Source organism: Sinocyclocheilus grahami, unplaced genomic scaffold, assembly GCF_001515645.1.
Source record: "Sinocyclocheilus grahami isolate Dianchi unplaced genomic scaffold, SAMN03320097.WGS_v1.1 scaffold542.1, whole genome shotgun sequence".
In the NCBI taxonomy this organism is placed as follows: domain Eukaryota; kingdom Metazoa; phylum Chordata; class Actinopteri; order Cypriniformes; family Cyprinidae; genus Sinocyclocheilus; species Sinocyclocheilus grahami.
The window spans coordinates 198,851-217,475 of NW_015505721.1; the positions used below are offsets into that span (position 1 = coordinate 198,851).

Consider the following 18,625-nt stretch of genomic DNA (forward strand, 5'->3'; position numbering starts at 1 on the left):
TTTGAACATTAAAGCATGTCAACATATTCTGATACACCAAATAATCTTTAAAAAAGCATCATATGACCCCTTTAAAAACTAAGAGAAGAGTCCGATCAGAGGTCAAGGAATACACAATGTGTAGTCAATAAACAGACAAGATAATACACTGTGATATTCTTTATTGATCAAGGAACATCAATTGCATAATGGAAGAGCAGCAATTAAATTTACAGTGCAGCTAATATTAGTGTTTCATTAAATTTCACACAAACAAAAAAAGCACACATTTTGCATTGAAATGTGAGAATTTACGTATTTAGCTATTGGCATACAAATATTTATTGAGATTATATTAATTGTAAATATGATTGAATTGATACTATCCATCAGTGTGATAAAAATATACATTTACATGTATGCGTTTGGCTTAAAAGCAAAAATCACATTGCATTCAAAATACACATTTTATCAGCTTTCTTGCTTTTGGAACATGGTGGTTGGTCAACAAGCTTAAAGTGGATTTTACAAGGCAGGTAAATCTTGAAATAACACTGCAGAACTATGATCCAGATAACCAATGAGGATGATCAAAGGAATTCATGGATACGGCTCTATCAATATAATGTGCACATCATTTCAAACATCTGTCTAAATGATTATTAATTTCCTTTGGTGTGAAAAAAAATGCATCTTTTCCAGAAAGAGAGTTACGATCAATTTCAGCAAAGCCGTTGTATTATTCAGTATCTTTAAACCGTTTAAACAATACAGAGTCCACGCAAATGTAAATACAGTGTTATTCTATTAAACCACGCTGTCCTTGTGAAACAGTAAGCACTTGTTGTTGGCAGGCATATCAACCTAGAAAATCAAAAACAGAAACAGATGCATTTACAAGCCTTTGATGACTGGAGGTGGTGAATCATCACATAATCAAGCCAATCAAAAGCAAGAACGAGGTGTAGAAGGCACGATGTCAGATTAATTTGCAATGGATCATGCCCAAGTAATGGATTACAGCCTCGAAGAAAAAGCTTTGAGGAGGCTTGATGTGGACCATAGCATCCTAAAGTATATTTGCATCTAGCATGCACTGCACTACACCAGATTTTGAATTAAACGATTAATTTTGGTAATAAAACACTTACAATTTCTTCCAATCGCAGTCCATTTTCCTGGCCTAGTGTTTTCAGTAATGACACATCTCTTAGACCCCACTCTGGATTTCTGTAAAACAAATTTGTTAAAAACAATATGATATACAGGGTAAAATTGTAAGAGAACTTGTATTAAGATCTTTGATGTTATCCTTTGGGAATCACATACCAAAAAAAAACTCAGTATTTTTGTCTGGTTTTCCAGTACAAATCTAAACTTTCCTAAAACATGACATATATCTTTGCAACTTTACAGATCTTCTTTATGCACCAAGAGCTTGTAACACTCCAAAGAGAAAGGAAAAATTGAAATCGCATCATATGACCCCTTTAATCTAAATGACCATTAGGCCTATAAGATATTAAAGCAGCACTATGTAACTTTTGGCGCTCTAGCGGTTAATAAACAGAACTGCACACATCCCGCGCAAGAACATTCCAACTGGCGCTACTTCTCCAAGTTTATGTTTATGGCGATTCACGCAGGTATGTGTTACTCCGCAGCGGTGACGACTTGACCAGGCTACAATAGTCCAAATATAAGTACATATTATAAGTGTACCGTAGTGATTCGGGATAAGACAAAAACGCGGTTTGGAAGATGAATTCATGATGTACTTGCTCATTATATACATTTTGCAAATTTTGAAACCAGAAAAAGTTACATAGCGCTGCTTTAAGTGAGTTTATGATTAAAACAAGAAAAAAAAAAAATCTATCAGCGGGGTAAGAAAAATAAACTTAATTCAAAGGCAAAAAAGGTTTTTCTTACCTCCCTGAAAGTTTTTGTTTGTGTGTCTTAAGCATAAACTTAATTTGATTTACTGTTGGTAGTCCTTTTTTCAGGAAGACTTTACATCTTAAGTAACTTTTAGATGTTTGTAATGGAAAAAAAGAAAAATACTAAGATCGTTAGTTTTTTTTGTTCGTGAGCAAATCCACATAAAAGAACATTTTGAGAATTGAAGTGACCATCTAAACAAACTGTAAGTGTCTTATGGCCTGAGTTTTTTTTTTTTTTTTTTTACAAGCATGTCTTTTCACACCAGTGAAATAAATTTGAATATTTATTACGCCTGCGTGACGTTCGCTCTAAATGAAATAGTTTCGGAAGGGGAGCAATCATTTGAATTTTTCTTACGAATTTTCATATTATATAGTTTTTTCTGTGATGTTTTATCTATTAATCCTCAAGTAGTTTATTATTGATTGGTATTTTGTATGTTTTGTACGTACTGTTTTTTACTGTTCGTTTTGTACGTACTGTAATCCTGGTTGTTTACTGCAATAAAAAAAAAAAATACAAAAATAATAATAATTTGAATTTTGTGAAATTAGATTACATAGTTTTTTCCCCCTTTGGAATAACGTGAATTTATGATGCTAAGATCAAGAATGAGTACTTTGAAAGACCTCTTCATTTAAAAAATTTAAAATATCATTTGTTTTTTACTAACTAGACTACTAGAGCAGTGGTTCCCAACCCTGGTCCTTGAGGCACCCCAACACTGCACGTTTTGCATGTCTCCTTAAATCAAACACACCTGATTCAGGTCATCAGCTCATTAGTAGAGACTTCAAGACCTGAAACTGGTGTCAGAGAAAGGAGACATGCAAAATGTGCAGTGTTGGGGTGCCTCAAGGACCAGGGTTGGGAACCACTGAGTTAGAGCACAGCTACAAAAGGTTTCTAAAAGTGACTGAGCGACATCTAGTGACAGGTGTAAGTGAACTGTCATTATCACAAGATTGCACGGGGAAATATCAATTAAAGGATTATTTCAGAAAGTATTTCAACCACGTGTCTCTTTATTATTCAGTAAATGAGATTTGTTTTCATAACTTGAATAGTTTCAACCAATGCATTTCTGCAGCAGCGTGAATGTAACCCTGGTGCATACGAGATTGAGAGATTTCATGTCTACATCTGAATTCGAGATAAATCAAGGTGTTGCGCATATTTACCTCGATATGGACTGCGCTTCGATTTCAGACGGTTGCCATGAAATGTTGGGAAACGCTTTGGCAAAGTGAATAACATGCTGTCCAGTGCCAGAAGATATTTCCAGAGCGACCAGAGGCCTGTCTGATGCCACTCTGCTTTTTAAAACAGCGAGGATCGGGTCTTTATTTCTGTCGGCTGCTGCAGCATTCAGCATTTTACACATCCGACGACAAGTTCCTGGAACCAAGAGCAAAACGTGAATGGCTAGAACAACAGCAACTGGAAGAAGCGACGTTAGTCAGCCGACCAGAATCCAACAAGCCAACCTTTACAAGCTGCGAAGTACGGCGATCCGAGACACTTCCTAAATTGTGCAAATGCCCAAAACAAACGCATGCATTTCGATGATGGCAGCTCACACCAGGTCACGTGAGATGCTCCTTCATTTCCTAACAGCGCCAGAATTGCAAGGTTGCAACAATATCTTTTTAGCCAGTAGGGTTGTTAACTATTCACTCATGCACGATCTTCACTTCAATGCAATACGATTTAGAGTGCAATGCATTAGATTCCACGTCCCATAATGCATCGCGCTTCAACTTCCCTTTTTTTGCCTTCAAAAAGTGGCACTTAAAGTCGAACGAGTCTGTGAATACGCTCCGTGCAAACGTTTGGGGTCACTACGAGATTTTAGGAGTCAGCAGCTAGAGGTACAGAGAGTGTAGACATCAATACTTGTCTTAGTTGCTATGGGGCTTCAACTTCTCTCTGGCCCAGTTTGTGTTCTGCTTTGCACAAGCCATTGAAACAGCCTTCATATGTTAAGAGACAAATAATGCATTTTTAAAGAAACATGTCTCTTGTTTTTTTTTTTTTTTTTATAACAAAACTGAACTGTAGAAATAGACAAGCAGAATAGAAGCGGCTGAAGAGGACTCAGGTGAACTCATAGTTTGCTCTATTTTAGCTTGGAGGTATAGGTGTTGCAGAATACTATACTTCATTACAACAAGAAAGCCAAACCATAATGCATTAGAATATTATGTTGCAATACAGTGCAACAAAAACAACAGTTCACAGATTCAGCGGTTAAAAGGCACCCAAAAAGACTTCATATTATAGTTATGTGAAGTTTGTTTAATTTGGTGACTTACTAAAGCTTTATTTATGGGTCAAAGACAAGATGTCCCATTTTGTTGTCCGCGTCAAATGAAATGTTCAAAAGTGATTTTATATAAACCAAGCATAATAAATGCAAGTAAAGTGTCCACTTTAATGTTTCAAATAACTCTTGTGAAAATAAGTCAATATTGGTGAAATAATTGCATCATCTTTCGGTGACAGGTGTGTTAAAGGAAAATATATATATATCTGTAAAAATATAAAAGAAAGTTATTACACAATTTTTATTATTTTAATGAATTAACTTATTGCTGAGCTGACATATGGGTGAAATCCTTTTTGTTTGAACGATGCCTTTTAATGTCATCTAATGATTTTTGCTGTTACCACTGTGAAAGTATGATTTTATATTTTTTGCTCAGGAAAAAAATGAAATTAAACGGCACACATCTTTAAGGTACAGAACAACAACAAAAAAAGAGTGGCTGGTGGTGAAAGCGCGCCAGCCTGCGGGTATCTATGGTATTTTAGTGTAGGTAATGCATTTTTATTGCTTTTTTTTTATTTAATTTAATTTTTTAAAGATTTTATTTATTACAGATGACCATCTAAAATAAAAAGTAAATATAAAAAGCTTGGCTATGACAAAAAAAATTAAATAAAAAATATCAGAAACATTTACAGTAGATTTTTATTTTATTTTTTTTATTTTTTTTCCAGAACATGAGCGTTTCACATCTTTGTGACGCAGTCAGAGTTGCCAGGTCCGCGTATTATACTGCCATATGCCTTGTGCTTTATATATATATTTTTACACTTTACCATATTTGTATAGTTGTATTTATTCTGTATTTATGTTATCTGTATGCACCCAAGGGTCTGAGAGTAACGCAATTTCAATTCTCTGTGTGTATGTGCTGTACAGGTGGAAGAATTGACAATAAAGCAGACTTGACTTGACTTATACTCGACTTTGGGCTTTTTTTTTTTTTTTGTAAAGTTGCATGAAAAAATCCCCGGTTGCGGTTTTTTGGGCTTATTTTAAAAAATATGGTTGCTTGTTAGGGAAAATCTGACAAGCAACTTAGTTTCCTTATTTATGTTCGCCGTATTCTCCAATGCATTGAATGGCTGTCTGCTCGCAGTTAATAGCTAACCAGTGCAATATTATAAATGCTGCAGCGTAACTTGCCACATGTCCCGCCCCCTCCTCGCCCTCATTGGTGGAGAAAATCACGTTCAGAAAGAAGGCGCGTGACGCTGTAATCCAAGCGATGACAGAAGTAGACGCAGCAGAGTGGGATGACTTTCTTTTAGCCTAATTCTTATTTTTTTTTACAATGTTTTTGTAATGTACTAATTATCACGGGGTGTAATAAAAAAAAAAAACAAGTAGTTCTATACTAACTAATATTTTAGTAGGCTATGCTATAAATGTGGCTATGTTACACCGCTCCCCTTTGAAGCTCTTGTGTTTTCCTCTTTTCCATCTCTCCAATCCTAGTCTGCTCACAGGTGAGTTTTGTTGCAGTTTGCTGATTTTTGTAAAACGGCTTCTGTTTTAGTGGTTTCAGTTTGATATGTTGCAGGCTCAATTATATAATATTGATGATGATAAATCAACAAAAAAAAATGTGGGGCTTGTCTTTGAAGCTGCGGTTGCTTATTTGTCTCGCGAGAGTTGTCAACAGTGGACGCAGTGTGTTGCAGTAAAATAGCACCGTGCAGAAAATATGGCAGAAGCGTAAATTCACTGACTCTTCAAGTTCAGTATGTCGAGACAAACATTACTAACACAACAGCACGCTTTACAGTGTTTGGGAACGGCGCTCGGTTCTGTACTGTTGAGATCTATCGCCACTACTCACAGATCGCCTCCTCAAGCAGACGAAGCGTCCCTTTATGTCCACGTGAGTGCCTAAACACGTCTGTCAAATACATAGACTGTCACATTTATTCTGTTTTACCTGTCTGCATTTCTCCTTTTTACAGTGGCCCTATTGCCTAAAAAGATGCTCCTACTGCAACTTCAACAAGTATATTCCTCGGAATCAAAACCACGCGGTCATGACAGCATGTCTGCAGAAAGAGACACAAACCTTACTGCAGCTCAGTCAGGTCTCCAGGTCAGTGTGCATGAATATGCTCTGAAGCAGGGCTGCCCAAACTCGGTCCTGGAGGGCCGGTGTCCTGCAGAGTTTAGCTCCAGCTTGCCTCAACACACCTGTCTTCCAGTTTCTAGTATGCCTAGCTTGATTAGCTGGATCAGGTGTGTTTAATTGGGGTTGGAGCTCAACTCTGCAGGACACCGGCCCTCCAGGACAGCTAATCAAGCTCTTACTAGGCATACTAGAAACTTGAAGACAGGTGTGTTGAGGCAAGCTGGAGCTCAACTCTGCAGGACACCGGCCCTCCAGGACCGAGTTTGGGCACCCCTGCTCTAAAGAGTATAAAGTATAATAAAAAATAAAATATCTTCACACGTTCTTTTAACCCTTATGGACATTTTTGTCCTTTTCTGTTTATTTATTTTTTTGATCATTTTGCCTGTGTTATTGCCAACTGCATACATTTTGGCACGGGTGTGTATTTTTATTGGAATTTTACTATTTCACTTCCATTTCCTTTTAATAAATCTGTTTTGCACTAGGTATAAAAAAATTGTTCCTCTCAGGACCTTAAGGACAAAAATGTCCCCATGGAAACCCATTAAAACTGCTATTTTTAATCTTAGTGCCATTTAACTGTAAAATTATGCAATTTTTGTTGATAGGCTTTCATTATATTGGCAAGGCTTTAAAATAATTTTTTTTACTATTTTAATTATTATTATTTTTTTACCAGATGGAGCCATTTTTTTCAGGTTTGACCTATAAAGCAAATACTCGCTTTATTTCTGTTTTCTGCTTCTGCATATTATAGAGCCAATTGGATAAATAATGCAGCTATAATTGTGTGGGTGTGTTGGTATGGATGTCAGAGTGGGGTTTGTATGTGTGTCAGAAAAAAAAATAGTGTGTGTGTGTGTTCTTGTAATATTTGAGAGAGAAAAACTCTACTGCAAATCACAAATCTAACCACTGTGTGCACCAGCAGAGTTTTGCTGGCATCTAATGGGGAAAATTTGGTACTGCGCCCGAACAATCTTACTGAAAGCTCATTTTTTGAGATATCAACCTCAAATTTGGAACTTGTTTAGATTTATGGCTTTGATTTTCTAGCAGTTATAGAGTTCAACATGTTTCATAAAATATATATTTTATATAAAACAACGTTCATAAACCTAAACATCTAGAACTTTTTTTTTTTTGGTTTCACTTTTTAAACTTTTTTTTTTTACTTCAACAATAATCTGCCATGAGTGTTCTTTAAAATGAGACCAAACTTAACTCTGTGCTCCCAAGCTTCAAATTGTTATGACCGTTTTTTGACATGGACATTTTTTTTATGTGTAAACATAGACATGGACCTATGTGTAACTTTTTTTTTTTCTTAAATTGACGCACAAGGGTTAATTTTCTCCTTTTTGTAAGAAATGACTAAATAGAGGTTTGGAACTAGGTGTGGGTAAATAATGACAGAATGTTTATTTTTGGGTGAACTATATCCCTTTAATTAATCCTGTGCTGTCCTGTAGGATCAGCTCAGTGTTTTTTGGAGGAGGAACACCCAGCTTGGCTCAGCCCTCCACAATCGCTGCTGTCTTGGAGACCGTCTCCAAACACGCTCATCTCTCAGATGAAGCAGAGGTCACTCTGGAGGTGAACCCTACACCTGCTGGAAAAGCTAGTCTGAAAGACTTCACATTAGCAGGAGTTAACCGGTTTTCTGTTGGAATTCAGGTACAGTTAGGTCCATATATATGCACAATTTTCATAATTTTGGCTCTGTATGCCACCAGAATAGAATTAAATTGAAACAATTAAGATTTTTAAGCTTTAATTCAAGGGGTTGAACAAAAACATAAAATGCTTAGGAATTACAACCATTTTTATACACCGATTTTTGCTGTAAATAATGCTTGGGGGGGGGGGTGCACTGAGCTGTAATTTGAGCTCAAATATTCATTATATAACTCTAACTTGAATATGTTTTGGTCAACAGCTAAAATAATAAAAATTGTGCTTGTGTCCAAATATATATGGACCTAACTGTATGTTGCATGCACATGATGTTACATAGTTTTGACCAAGTCTCCATAGATCTAATGCTATTCTCCACAGTCACTGAATGATGATCACCTGAGGACACTAGGAAGGGATCACGATTCCCAGCATGCTCTCTGGACAGTGTCAGAGGCCAGGACGCTCTGCCCGGGACGCGTGTCAGTGGATGTCATGTTTGCGCTTCCAGGACAAAGTGTAAAGTCGTGGGAGAGTGAGCTGGAGAAATTGCTGCCGGTTTGTGATGATCACGTTTCACTGTATCAGCTGACTTTGGAAAGGGGTACGCAGCTTTTTAAACAGGTTGGCAGCGGTGAACTAAGCGTGCCTGGTGACGATGTCACAGCTGTTATGTACAATTCAGCACGGGGAGTTCTGGAGAAAGCTGGGTTTCGTCAATACGAAGTGTCCAACTTTGCCAAAAATGTAAGTTATCATTGCTTAAATTCTTATAAGGTGAAAAAAAAAAAAAAAGAAGTTGCTGTGTTGGACATGTTTTGCATTCCTAGGTGTACAAATAAACTGTAATGTGCTGCAAGTCGCTCTGGATAAAAGTATCTGGCAAATGAATAAATGCTGCATTATATACAGTAAATAATCAAAATGTGGAAATAGTTGTTTATGGATTATGTGTTTATTGTAGAACGCTGTCAGTGAACACAATATCGGGTACTGGAAGGGACGTCAGTACATCGGTGTAGGACCAGGTACATTTGTGCACGCACTACTGTTCAAAAGATTTAAAAAAAAAAAAAAAGAGATTAATGCTTTTGTTCAGGAAGAATGCATCTAATTGGTCATAAGTGAAAGTAAAGAGATTGATAATGTTACAAAATGTTTATCTTTTACATAAATTGTTCTTTTGGTCTTTTTATTCATCAGAGAGTCCTTAAATGTATCATAGTTTCCACACAAATATGAAGCAGCACAACTGTTTTTAACACTGATAATAACAAATATTTCTTGAGCAGCAAATCAGCATGTTAGAATGATTTCTGAAGGATCATGTGACTGAAGACTGGAGTAATAATGCTAAAAAATCAGCTGCGCATCACAGAAATAAATATAATTTTAACATTTTCAAATAGAAAACAGTTATTTTAAATTGTAATATTATTATTCATAATAATACTTTGTTAAATAAATCAAGTGTGATTTGTGCATTGCATTTTCAGTTATACATCAATACCCCATTGTTGCTTACTGTTTTTACTGTATTTTTGGTCAAATAAATGCAGGCTTGCTGAGCGTAAGAGACTTCTTTAAGACTTACTGACTGCAAACTTTTGTTTTGTGTTCAATATCATCTGTTAGGAGCACATGGACGGTTTGTGCCGCGTGCAGTGGGAGGAGTTCAGAGGGAAGCACGAACCCAGACTTTAGAACCAGATGTTTGGATACGAGAGGTTCAGCGTCACGGTCACGGGACACGCCGCCGAATACAGCTCGACCACCGCGGCCTGTAAGACTATCTCATCTGTAGTCCACACACAACTCGCTGTGGAGCGATTACACAGACTGTTATTGAATTATTGAATCGGATGGAAATTGTATCTGCAGGCTGGAGGAGGTTTTGGTCATGGGCCTGCGTATGAATGAAGGAATCACCCAGCAGGTACAGTGGACCGCTGGATAACATAGGTTTTACAACTATAAAATATTTCAGCCAGTTACGTTTTCATTTAAAAAAAAAATAAACTTTTGGGTAATTACTATTAGTAGTAGTATATTTTGCATTGACATTTTCATAACAATTAAGCACATTTTTTATCAAATTATTATTAGTTATTGACTATTTCAAATGTACAGTATGTTTATTTATTTGTTTGGGTGCCATTTTAGATAAAGCTGATGAAGTGACTGATGCCTTTCATTTTTCTGCTTTATTTTTTATATTGTAGCACTGGAAGTTATTCAGCCCAGAAGATGACCTCCAACTAATTTTTGGGATGTCAGAAAAAGTTCAAGAATTTCAAGCAGGGGGACTTTTAAAACTTAATGAGAGGTATTGTTTACTGCTTAAATATTATCTGTGCGTTTTTACTTGTTAAATAAACCAAGTGTGATGTGTACATTGCATTTTCAGTTGCACATCAATGCCCCATTGATGCTTTTCTTTATGCTTTAGGGGTTTGCGGTGTTCCTGGGAAGGGTTAGCATTACTGGACAGCATCTTACCCACAATGCTGCTGGAATTAGAGATGTTTTTCAAAAAGCAGTACACCAGCAGAAAGACAGACATTCAGAGAGACAGATGACAGTTTGCATCAGAGAAATTTTTCTGTTATTTATTCATTTATTCACAAATACAGTACGTTCTTTTTTACAATTAGCATGTTTTATGTCTGAATATAATTTTATTCAGGGGGGGATGCATAAGGTAAATGTGAGAATATGATCTTGATATAATATTGAAGAAAAAAATGATCTTGAATGGAAAACGATGTTCATTGTTGGCATGAAATAGAAATTTACCCTGTTATGAAAGCATGTGAACACCTGTGCATATGCTTCTTTATTTTTTAAAAGCCTTTTGATTTTGTTTAATCAATGTCATAACACTCTAAAAAAAAATGCTGGGTTAAATACAACCCAGTGCGGGGTAAAATAGGGACAAACCCAGCAATTGGGTTGTTTTGACCTAGCGGTTGGGTTAAATTAAAACTTACCCAACCTTCTGAGTAGTAACCCAACAGCTGGGTCAAAACAACCCAATTGCTGGGTTTGTCCATATTTTACCCCGGGTTGTATTTAACCCAGCATTTTTAGAGTGACATTGAAAATGACAAATTTCTCTCTGGTGACATATGAAGGACATCTCCAATCATTTAGTCCACATAAATGACACCCACAATTCAAAATCCAATCAACAACTATAAATTTTTTTTTTTTCTTTGGTGTTAATTTGTTGTACTCTGATGTATGTTACAATATGAAAGAGAAGATCTGCCGCTACTTCCATTTAATTGTGAATTTAACCCACGGTTTCACAGATAAGGCTTAAGCCTAGTCCCAGACTAAAGTGTAAGTCTGAGCTGTTTTAACTGAAACTTGAAACTTGCACGGACTGATCTTAAAATATATCAGTGCCTCTGTTTTGTCTCAATGCACACCAGTAATGGTTTTTTTCTAAGGCACGTTAATAAAAAATTACTTAAATGTCCTAATTGAACTATTGCCTAGTCCTGGCTTAGTCTAAGCCCTGTCGGTGAAACCAGGCCTAAGTTAATTACTTTTTATACTGAAAAAATGAGAAACTAAAAAAAAAAAAAAGTTTAAGATTAAAATATAGTAGTTTTTGTTTGTCACAATTAACATCACATGCTAATTGTAGAGTCATCACATTGAAAGGTTCCGAAAATGGTTTGAAAGTTTTGAAAAAACATATGAAACGAATACAGAGTATTTCTAAGAACTTGAGATGTGCGTTTTAAACTGGATTTGTAAAATATTGGCAATTTCTACAGTTTGGATTGATGTCTTTTATAAATTGCATTGACTGCTCTAAAATATGAGACACCAATGTTTCAGGACTTTAGGACACATGCTTATTCGATAACTGTTTGATTTGGGTGTATGCTTTATTTTTTAAGATTAGCTGTTTTTCCAAGGCATTGTTAGATGCCAGTGTTTCCTGTCATAGCAATGCAAAGATTTGATTTTCAAAAATCATAGCTATTAAACTATAGCTTATGCTTTTAAATATGTATTTAACCTCAGAACGATCTCAAAGTAAAAAGAGGTGCTAAAGTGATTTTGTGGTGGCTGTGCTTTAAAATTCAATTATTATAATCTTAATTCAAGAGATGAAGGATTTGTAAAGTCTGACAGTAATCAGTGTTGAGCACTACTGAAAGGTAAAAACCCTTCCTGCTTTAAATGATTCAAAATGAGTAATAGTTGAAAACATTAGAAATTTAGAAAAGTAATCAAATGTAATCAGTTACATTACTTTAATAAAGTCAAGTCACCTTTATTTATATAGCGCTTTTAACAATACAGATTGTGTCAAAGCAACTGAACAGCATTAATTAGGAAAATAGTGTGTCAATAACACAAAATGGCAATAGTAAACACTCATTTTTCAGTTAAAGACAGTTCATCATTGAATTCAGTGATGTCAACATCCAGCTCAGTTTAAATAATATCTTTGCAATCATGTCAACGATAACGCTGGAAATGAAGTGTCCCCAACTAAGCAAGCCAGAGGCAACAGCGGCAAGGAACCAAAACTCCATCGGTGACAGAATGGAGAAAAAACCTTGGGAGAAACCAGGCTCAGGCGGGGGGCCAGTTCTCCTCTGACCAGACGAACCAGCAGAACGGAAAAATCAATATAAGACGTAATAAAACAGACGATGAACAATATTAACAGCAATTATTATATGATGCAATCAAACTTATAGCAAAATGTGGTAGTTCTGGATGTTGTTTCAGGGTTGGCATCATCTGAGGTCCTCTGAGGAGTTGCATCATCTCTTCTCAGGTGTTCTGGATCCAGACTGAAGCTTGTGTAAATCCTAGTTACCACGGGATGTTAATCCCGTGGCAAAAAACAGAGAAACAAATACAAACATAATTAGCGTAGCTGCTGTTCCAACCAAGCAAAAATGATTTGTTTAACCCAAACTAACGAATAATAATGTGCATTTGATTAGATATAACTGCAGTAAAAGATTATGACTGCAGTAAAAGATTATGAGATGCATTATTTGAATGCTTGGCCAAAGAGATGTGTCTTTAATCTAGATTTAAACAGAGAGAGTGTGTCTGAACCCCGAACGGTATCAGGAAGGCTATTCCAGAGTTTGGGAGCCAAATGCGAAAAAGCTCTACCTCCTTTAGTGGACTTTGATATCCTAGGTACTACCAAAAGTCCAGAATTTTGCGACCTTAGAGAGCGTGATGGATTGTAGCGTGGTAGAAGACTAGTTAGGTACGCAGGAGCTAACCCATTAAGGGCCTTATAGGCAAGTAATAATATTTTGTAACTGATACGGAACTTAACAGGTAGCCAGTGCAGAGACTGTAAAATTGGGGTAATATGATCATATTTTCTTGACCTGGTAAGGACTCTAGCCGCTGCATTTTGGACTACCTGTAGCTTGTTTATTGAAGATGCAGGACAACCACCTAGAAGTGCATTACAATAGTCCAGTCTAGAGGTCATGAATGCATGAACTAGCTTTTCTGCATCAGAAACAGGTATCATGTTTCGTAACTTGGCAATGTTTCTAAGATGGAAGAATGCCGTTTTTGTAACATGGGAAATATGATTTTCAAAAGACAAGTTGCTATCTAATATAACACCCAGATTTTTGACTGTAGAGGAAGTAACCGTGCATCCGTCTAGTTGCAAATTGTAATCCACGAGATTCGGCGTACTGTCTTTTGGTCCAATAAGTAATATCTCTGTCTTATCCGAATTTAATAGGAGAAAATTATTGGTCATCCATTCTTTTACATTTTTAACACACTCCGTTAGCTTAGATAATTTAGAAGTTTCATCTGGTCTTGTTGAGATATATAGTTGAGTATCATCGGCATAACAGTGGAAACTAATCCCGTATTTCCTAATAATATTACCAAGTGGCAACATGTATATCGAAATATTAACAGCAATTATTATATGATGCAATCAAACTTATAGCAAAATGTGGTAGTTCTGTAAGTTGTTTCAGGGTTGGCATCATCTGAGGTCCTCTGAGGGGTTGCATCATCTCTTCTCAGGTGTTCTGGATCCAGACTGAAGCTTGTGTGAATCCTAGTTACCACGTGATGTCAATCCAGTAGCAAAAACAGAGAAACAAATAGAGACATAATTAGCGTAGCTGCTGTTCCAACCAAGCAAAATTGATTTGTTTAACCCAAACTAAAGAATAATAATGTGCATTTGATCAGATATAACTGCAGTACAAGATTATGAGATGCATTATTTGAATGCTTGGCCAAAGAGATGTGTCTTTAATCTAGATTTAAACAGAGAGAGTGTGTCTGAACCCCCGAACGTTATCAGGAAGGCTATTCCAGAGTTTGGGAGCCAAATGCAAAAAAGCTCTACCTCCTTTAGTGGACTTTGCTATCCTAGGTACTACCAAAAGTTCAGAGTTTTGCGACCTTAGGGAGCGTGATGGATTGTAGCGTGGTAGAAGACTAGTTAGGTACGCAGGAGCTAAACCATTAAGGACCTTGTAGGCAAGTAATAATATTTTGTAACTGATACGGAACTTAAAGTAATTGAAATGGTTACACTACTTATTACATTTTCAAAGTAACCTTTCCAACACTGGTCACTTATTAGAAATCATTCTAATATTCTGATTTGCTGCTCAAGAAACATTTATTATTATTATCATTGGTTTTCCAACCAAGCAAAACCAAAGCCGGTCTGGAACGGTCCACACTGCTCAGGTCTGAAATGCTGTAATAAGATAAGCAAAGTGATACAGACAATGAAAAGTCCCAGTGCTTTTGTGCTAAATATAAGCACTCTTGTAACACTGCTCAAATAATCAAACCCATGAACCAGAACCAACTGCTGTATAAAATTGTTTTTGAAATAGGTATGTCAATGTGCAGCTTTCAGTATAGCGGCATGAGTAGCATGTGGGTGGCAATATTTCAGCTTATTTCCCTCCGTCGTCTGGATAATTATGGGGTTGCTAATGACTGACTTTCCAAAATATTTATTGAACACAGCTTAATTTTCATTTACTGAATGATTTCCTGATGGATAGCCCGTTTCATTTGTGTGGGCACATAGGAACATTTGGTCAAAGAGGTAAAGGTTTATGCCCTTCTGTTTGTGTGTGTGTGTGTGTGTGTGTGTGTGTGTGTAGATGAGACTGGTACCTCGGGAATTGCATCAATATGAATGAGTCTGTTTCACATCCCATTAATCCCTATGTGCGTAATGATGCTGATGGCTCTCTTTTACTAGAAATAGAAAAACAGCTGACATTAAACTAATCCAAGCATCACGACAATATTCTATATAGGTATGATCACGACCATCATTCTCTTTTGCAGCCGACAATTGATTTGAACAGAGCTCTAAGCTTGTAGAAAAAGTGCACTTTCACATACTTTGGAAGATTTTAAAAGAATATACTTAAGTGTGAACCGACTGTAATGTTTTCAGACCCTTAAGTGCATGTTATTTACAGTTAAATGAAAACGTATCGTTTGAATTTATATTAAATGCAGTTATCTGAATTTGAGTGGTTTTTTAACCCACTTGTAGGACTTACAAGTAGGACTTAGGAACGTTTTTATATTTAATTTCATAATTACTTTATTGTCTTTGAAATATATAGTTAAAGTGAACCGCTGAATGTACCGACAAACTTTTATGGTAAACTAAAAATATACTTTAATGTCATTTCTACTGAAACTGTATGTTGTTTTCAAATATATTTGTAGGATGAGATTGCAATTGTGTGCACTTATTTTAACTTCAAATGTAATATCAAATAACACACAGTTAAAATGATAATCAATTATTTGACATGTGCTGTAGTATGTTAGTCAGCACGTCAAAATAAGTGTACTTTAAAACATGCTAAGATTACTAAAATGTAATGATTTAAAATGACATTGTAGGGGGAAGTTGTGGCCTAATGGTTAGAGAGTCAGACTCGTAACCCAAAGATTGCGGGTTTGAGTCCTGTACCGGCAGGGATTGTAGGTGGGGGGAGTGAATGTACAGCGCTCTGTCCCACCTTTAATACAGCGACTGAGGTGCCCTTGAGCAAGCCACCAAACCCCCAACTGCTCCCTGGGCACTGCAGCAAAAAAGTGTGTGTGTGTGTGTGTGTGTGTGTGTGTGTGTGTGTGTGTGTGTGTGTGTGTGTGTGTGTGTGTGTGTGTGTGTGTGTGTGTGTGTGTGTGTGTGTGTGTGTGTGTGTGTGTGTGATGTAATTATTCGAAACATTTAAGTGTTCCAAAAAAGGCCCAAATATTTGGGTGAAATATCACCATATTCAAGAATTATCAAGAATATTCTGGCAGTATGAGAGCATCTGCAAAAAAGACAAATCCTCACCTTCTGCTGCGTAAACAACACCTACATCTCTGAGAGTCTCAGCTCGACTCCATTCGCTCAAGGCTACTCTGAATGGACTGAGTTGGTGCACGGTGTGCTTGAGCTTTTCTTCTAAAATGCTTACCTTGGAGTGCTTCAGACTAAATGTTCGCAGCAGAGAATGGAATATGCATCACCATGGCAACTGCACTTTCTAACACTGGCTTCCAGAATCTATTCCATAACTCTTAAAAGCAGAGGACATGTCTTTTGTGAGCCATTGTGTTCAGTTTTATGACCCTGCTTTCCATTGTGCTGAGATGTTCCGAGAACTTGGAGGCACGTATGGCATGTATGGTTTCTCATCAGTAGAATTCACTATTTAAAAGTAAGTAAATGTATTCACTGAAGATAAAATGTGAAGTTGCATTGGCCTAAAATGATCCATCATTGCAACAAATTACTTATTTAGATTAAGTATGTCAAAATATGCTAAAGTCAGTCAGCTTGAAAGAGTTCTATGCACATTGTTCACTTTCTTTACATGGTTGAAACTTCATCTTGTTTCTTGAAATCAAAATGCATGTTCTCTTACATTAATGACAAAATTACATGAGACACTCATGCGACAGAATTGCACAAAACACCTTAAAATGCCACTCACAGATCTGGAAAATAAATGTGACGTGTAACAATTAACTAACATTTATTTCACATTTGTTGAACAATCAACATCATTTTAACTAAAAATACATAAATAAAACTTTTGAATAAAACTGGCAAATTCTCACACAGTGCAACCATATGAATAATTAACCATCTAGTGCTGCTTTTATTTTATTTATTTATTATTATTTTTTATTTATTTTTACTTCAACGGAATGCTGTGAAATCCGTTAAAGGTTTTGGCATTTGCTGAAACACAAAAAACTGATGGACATTATTTGAAAAAGTTAAATGGTCCTGAAAAACAGTTGCTCATTTTTTAAAAAGATCAATCTCAAATTTGGAACACAACTGGTTTGTGTTTTGATTTTCACAGTTTTTGAGTGAAAATAATATTTTTGTGCATATTCATAACAATAAACTTAAACTTTTGTCTTTTTTTTGGTGGCTGTTCAGAATGTTTATTCAGCAGAAACGAGGGAGAGTATCAGTTTGTCAAGAGCAGAGCTGGTATTTCCAGAAACTCTTGCTTGGCCAAAACACTTGTCACAAGGAAGCTTTGAATAGAAATTCTTTTCAATAGTCTTGCATTCCTCCCCACTATTTATGCATTTGTGATAAAGAGTCTGACTGTTTTAGTGATTCCCAACCAAAGTGTGTACTTGGAAAGATTTTGCTTTTGCTCCGTTAAATCCATTAAACACACACACACACACACACACACACAGACTGCTATTGCTTGTTTATTTACTTCACCATAAGGAGGTTTTGTCAGATTTAGCTCAGATTTGTGTACACATTTATCTCCAAAATATGGTTAATGTTAATGTGGATCAAATGTATAGCTGTATAACACAATCTAATTTGTAATGACATTTATAATATTTATGATAATGTTGAATTAGATCATCATATGGCTGCAAGGATTGCATAAGACCGAAGAGGTTGGGAAACACTTTATAGCCATTATATGGCATATTACCCCTCACTAAAAAACAGGTAGGTCTGTGGGAAGAGTCATGAGTAATTTAACACCCTTCATCTCCACCACCTTTAATCTGGCACTAGAGCTGCCATGCCATTTGCAAAGAGCACATTAGACAGTTTCACCATCTTCAGATACGGTAAACAATCTGGTGTCTTTTTTGCATAAATCCCATTTTTTTGTTTCATGAGCTATTAGATATATTAAATAAACTATTATCCAATATAAAATGAATGAGAGTGAAAAGTAGCTATTTTAAAAATCTATCTATCTAATATCTTTTTAATATATTTTCATTAAATTGTGATGTTTATTTAAATTATTTATAGACAACTGCAAAACCACTCGAATCAGGGATTTAAACTGTTTAGACATGTTACAAACAAGGTTGTAAGAATTGTAAATATAGGAAATGAACAGAAAATCTCCTATAAAAAATGACCGTTAATGATGACTATTTTCTTCAGTCTAAGCACCTCCTTTTACCATTTGTTTAGAAAGAAAAATATGGCCAGGCTATAAAATTTTAGAGATGCAAAACACATTTTGTATACACTGCAAAAAATAAATAAAGAAAAAATT

General features: G+C 36.0%; 2 protein-coding genes across 2 annotated transcripts; one reads left to right on the top strand and one right to left on the bottom strand.

Annotated features, from left to right (window-relative positions):
- Window positions 1–245: 245 nt before the first annotated feature.
- Window positions 246–3,862, bottom strand: LOC107555644 (UPF0585 protein C16orf13 homolog A-like). Its single transcript, XM_016238508.1, has 5 exons — window positions 3,411–3,862; window positions 3,105–3,321; window positions 1,912–1,915; window positions 1,131–1,265; window positions 246–843 (listed from the first exon to the last, which is right to left on the bottom strand). The coding sequence occupies exons 1-5, from the start codon at window positions 3,478–3,480 to the stop codon at window positions 787–789; spliced, it is 483 nt and encodes a 160-aa protein (XP_016093994.1). The 5' UTR covers window positions 3,481–3,862; the 3' UTR covers window positions 246–786.
- A 2,021-nt stretch (window positions 3,863–5,883) lies between these two features.
- LOC107555666 (radical S-adenosyl methionine domain-containing protein 1, mitochondrial) lies at window positions 5,884–10,879 on the top strand. The gene is made up of 9 exons (XM_016238532.1): window positions 5,884–6,116; window positions 6,199–6,332; window positions 7,844–8,048; window positions 8,430–8,795; window positions 9,013–9,076; window positions 9,684–9,831; window positions 9,930–9,984; window positions 10,271–10,374; window positions 10,498–10,879. Exons 1-9 carry the CDS (start codon window positions 5,979–5,981, stop codon window positions 10,625–10,627), a joined length of 1,344 nt encoding a protein of 447 aa, XP_016094018.1. The 5' UTR covers window positions 5,884–5,978; the 3' UTR covers window positions 10,628–10,879.
- The last annotated feature ends 7,746 nt before the right edge of the window (window positions 10,880–18,625 follow it).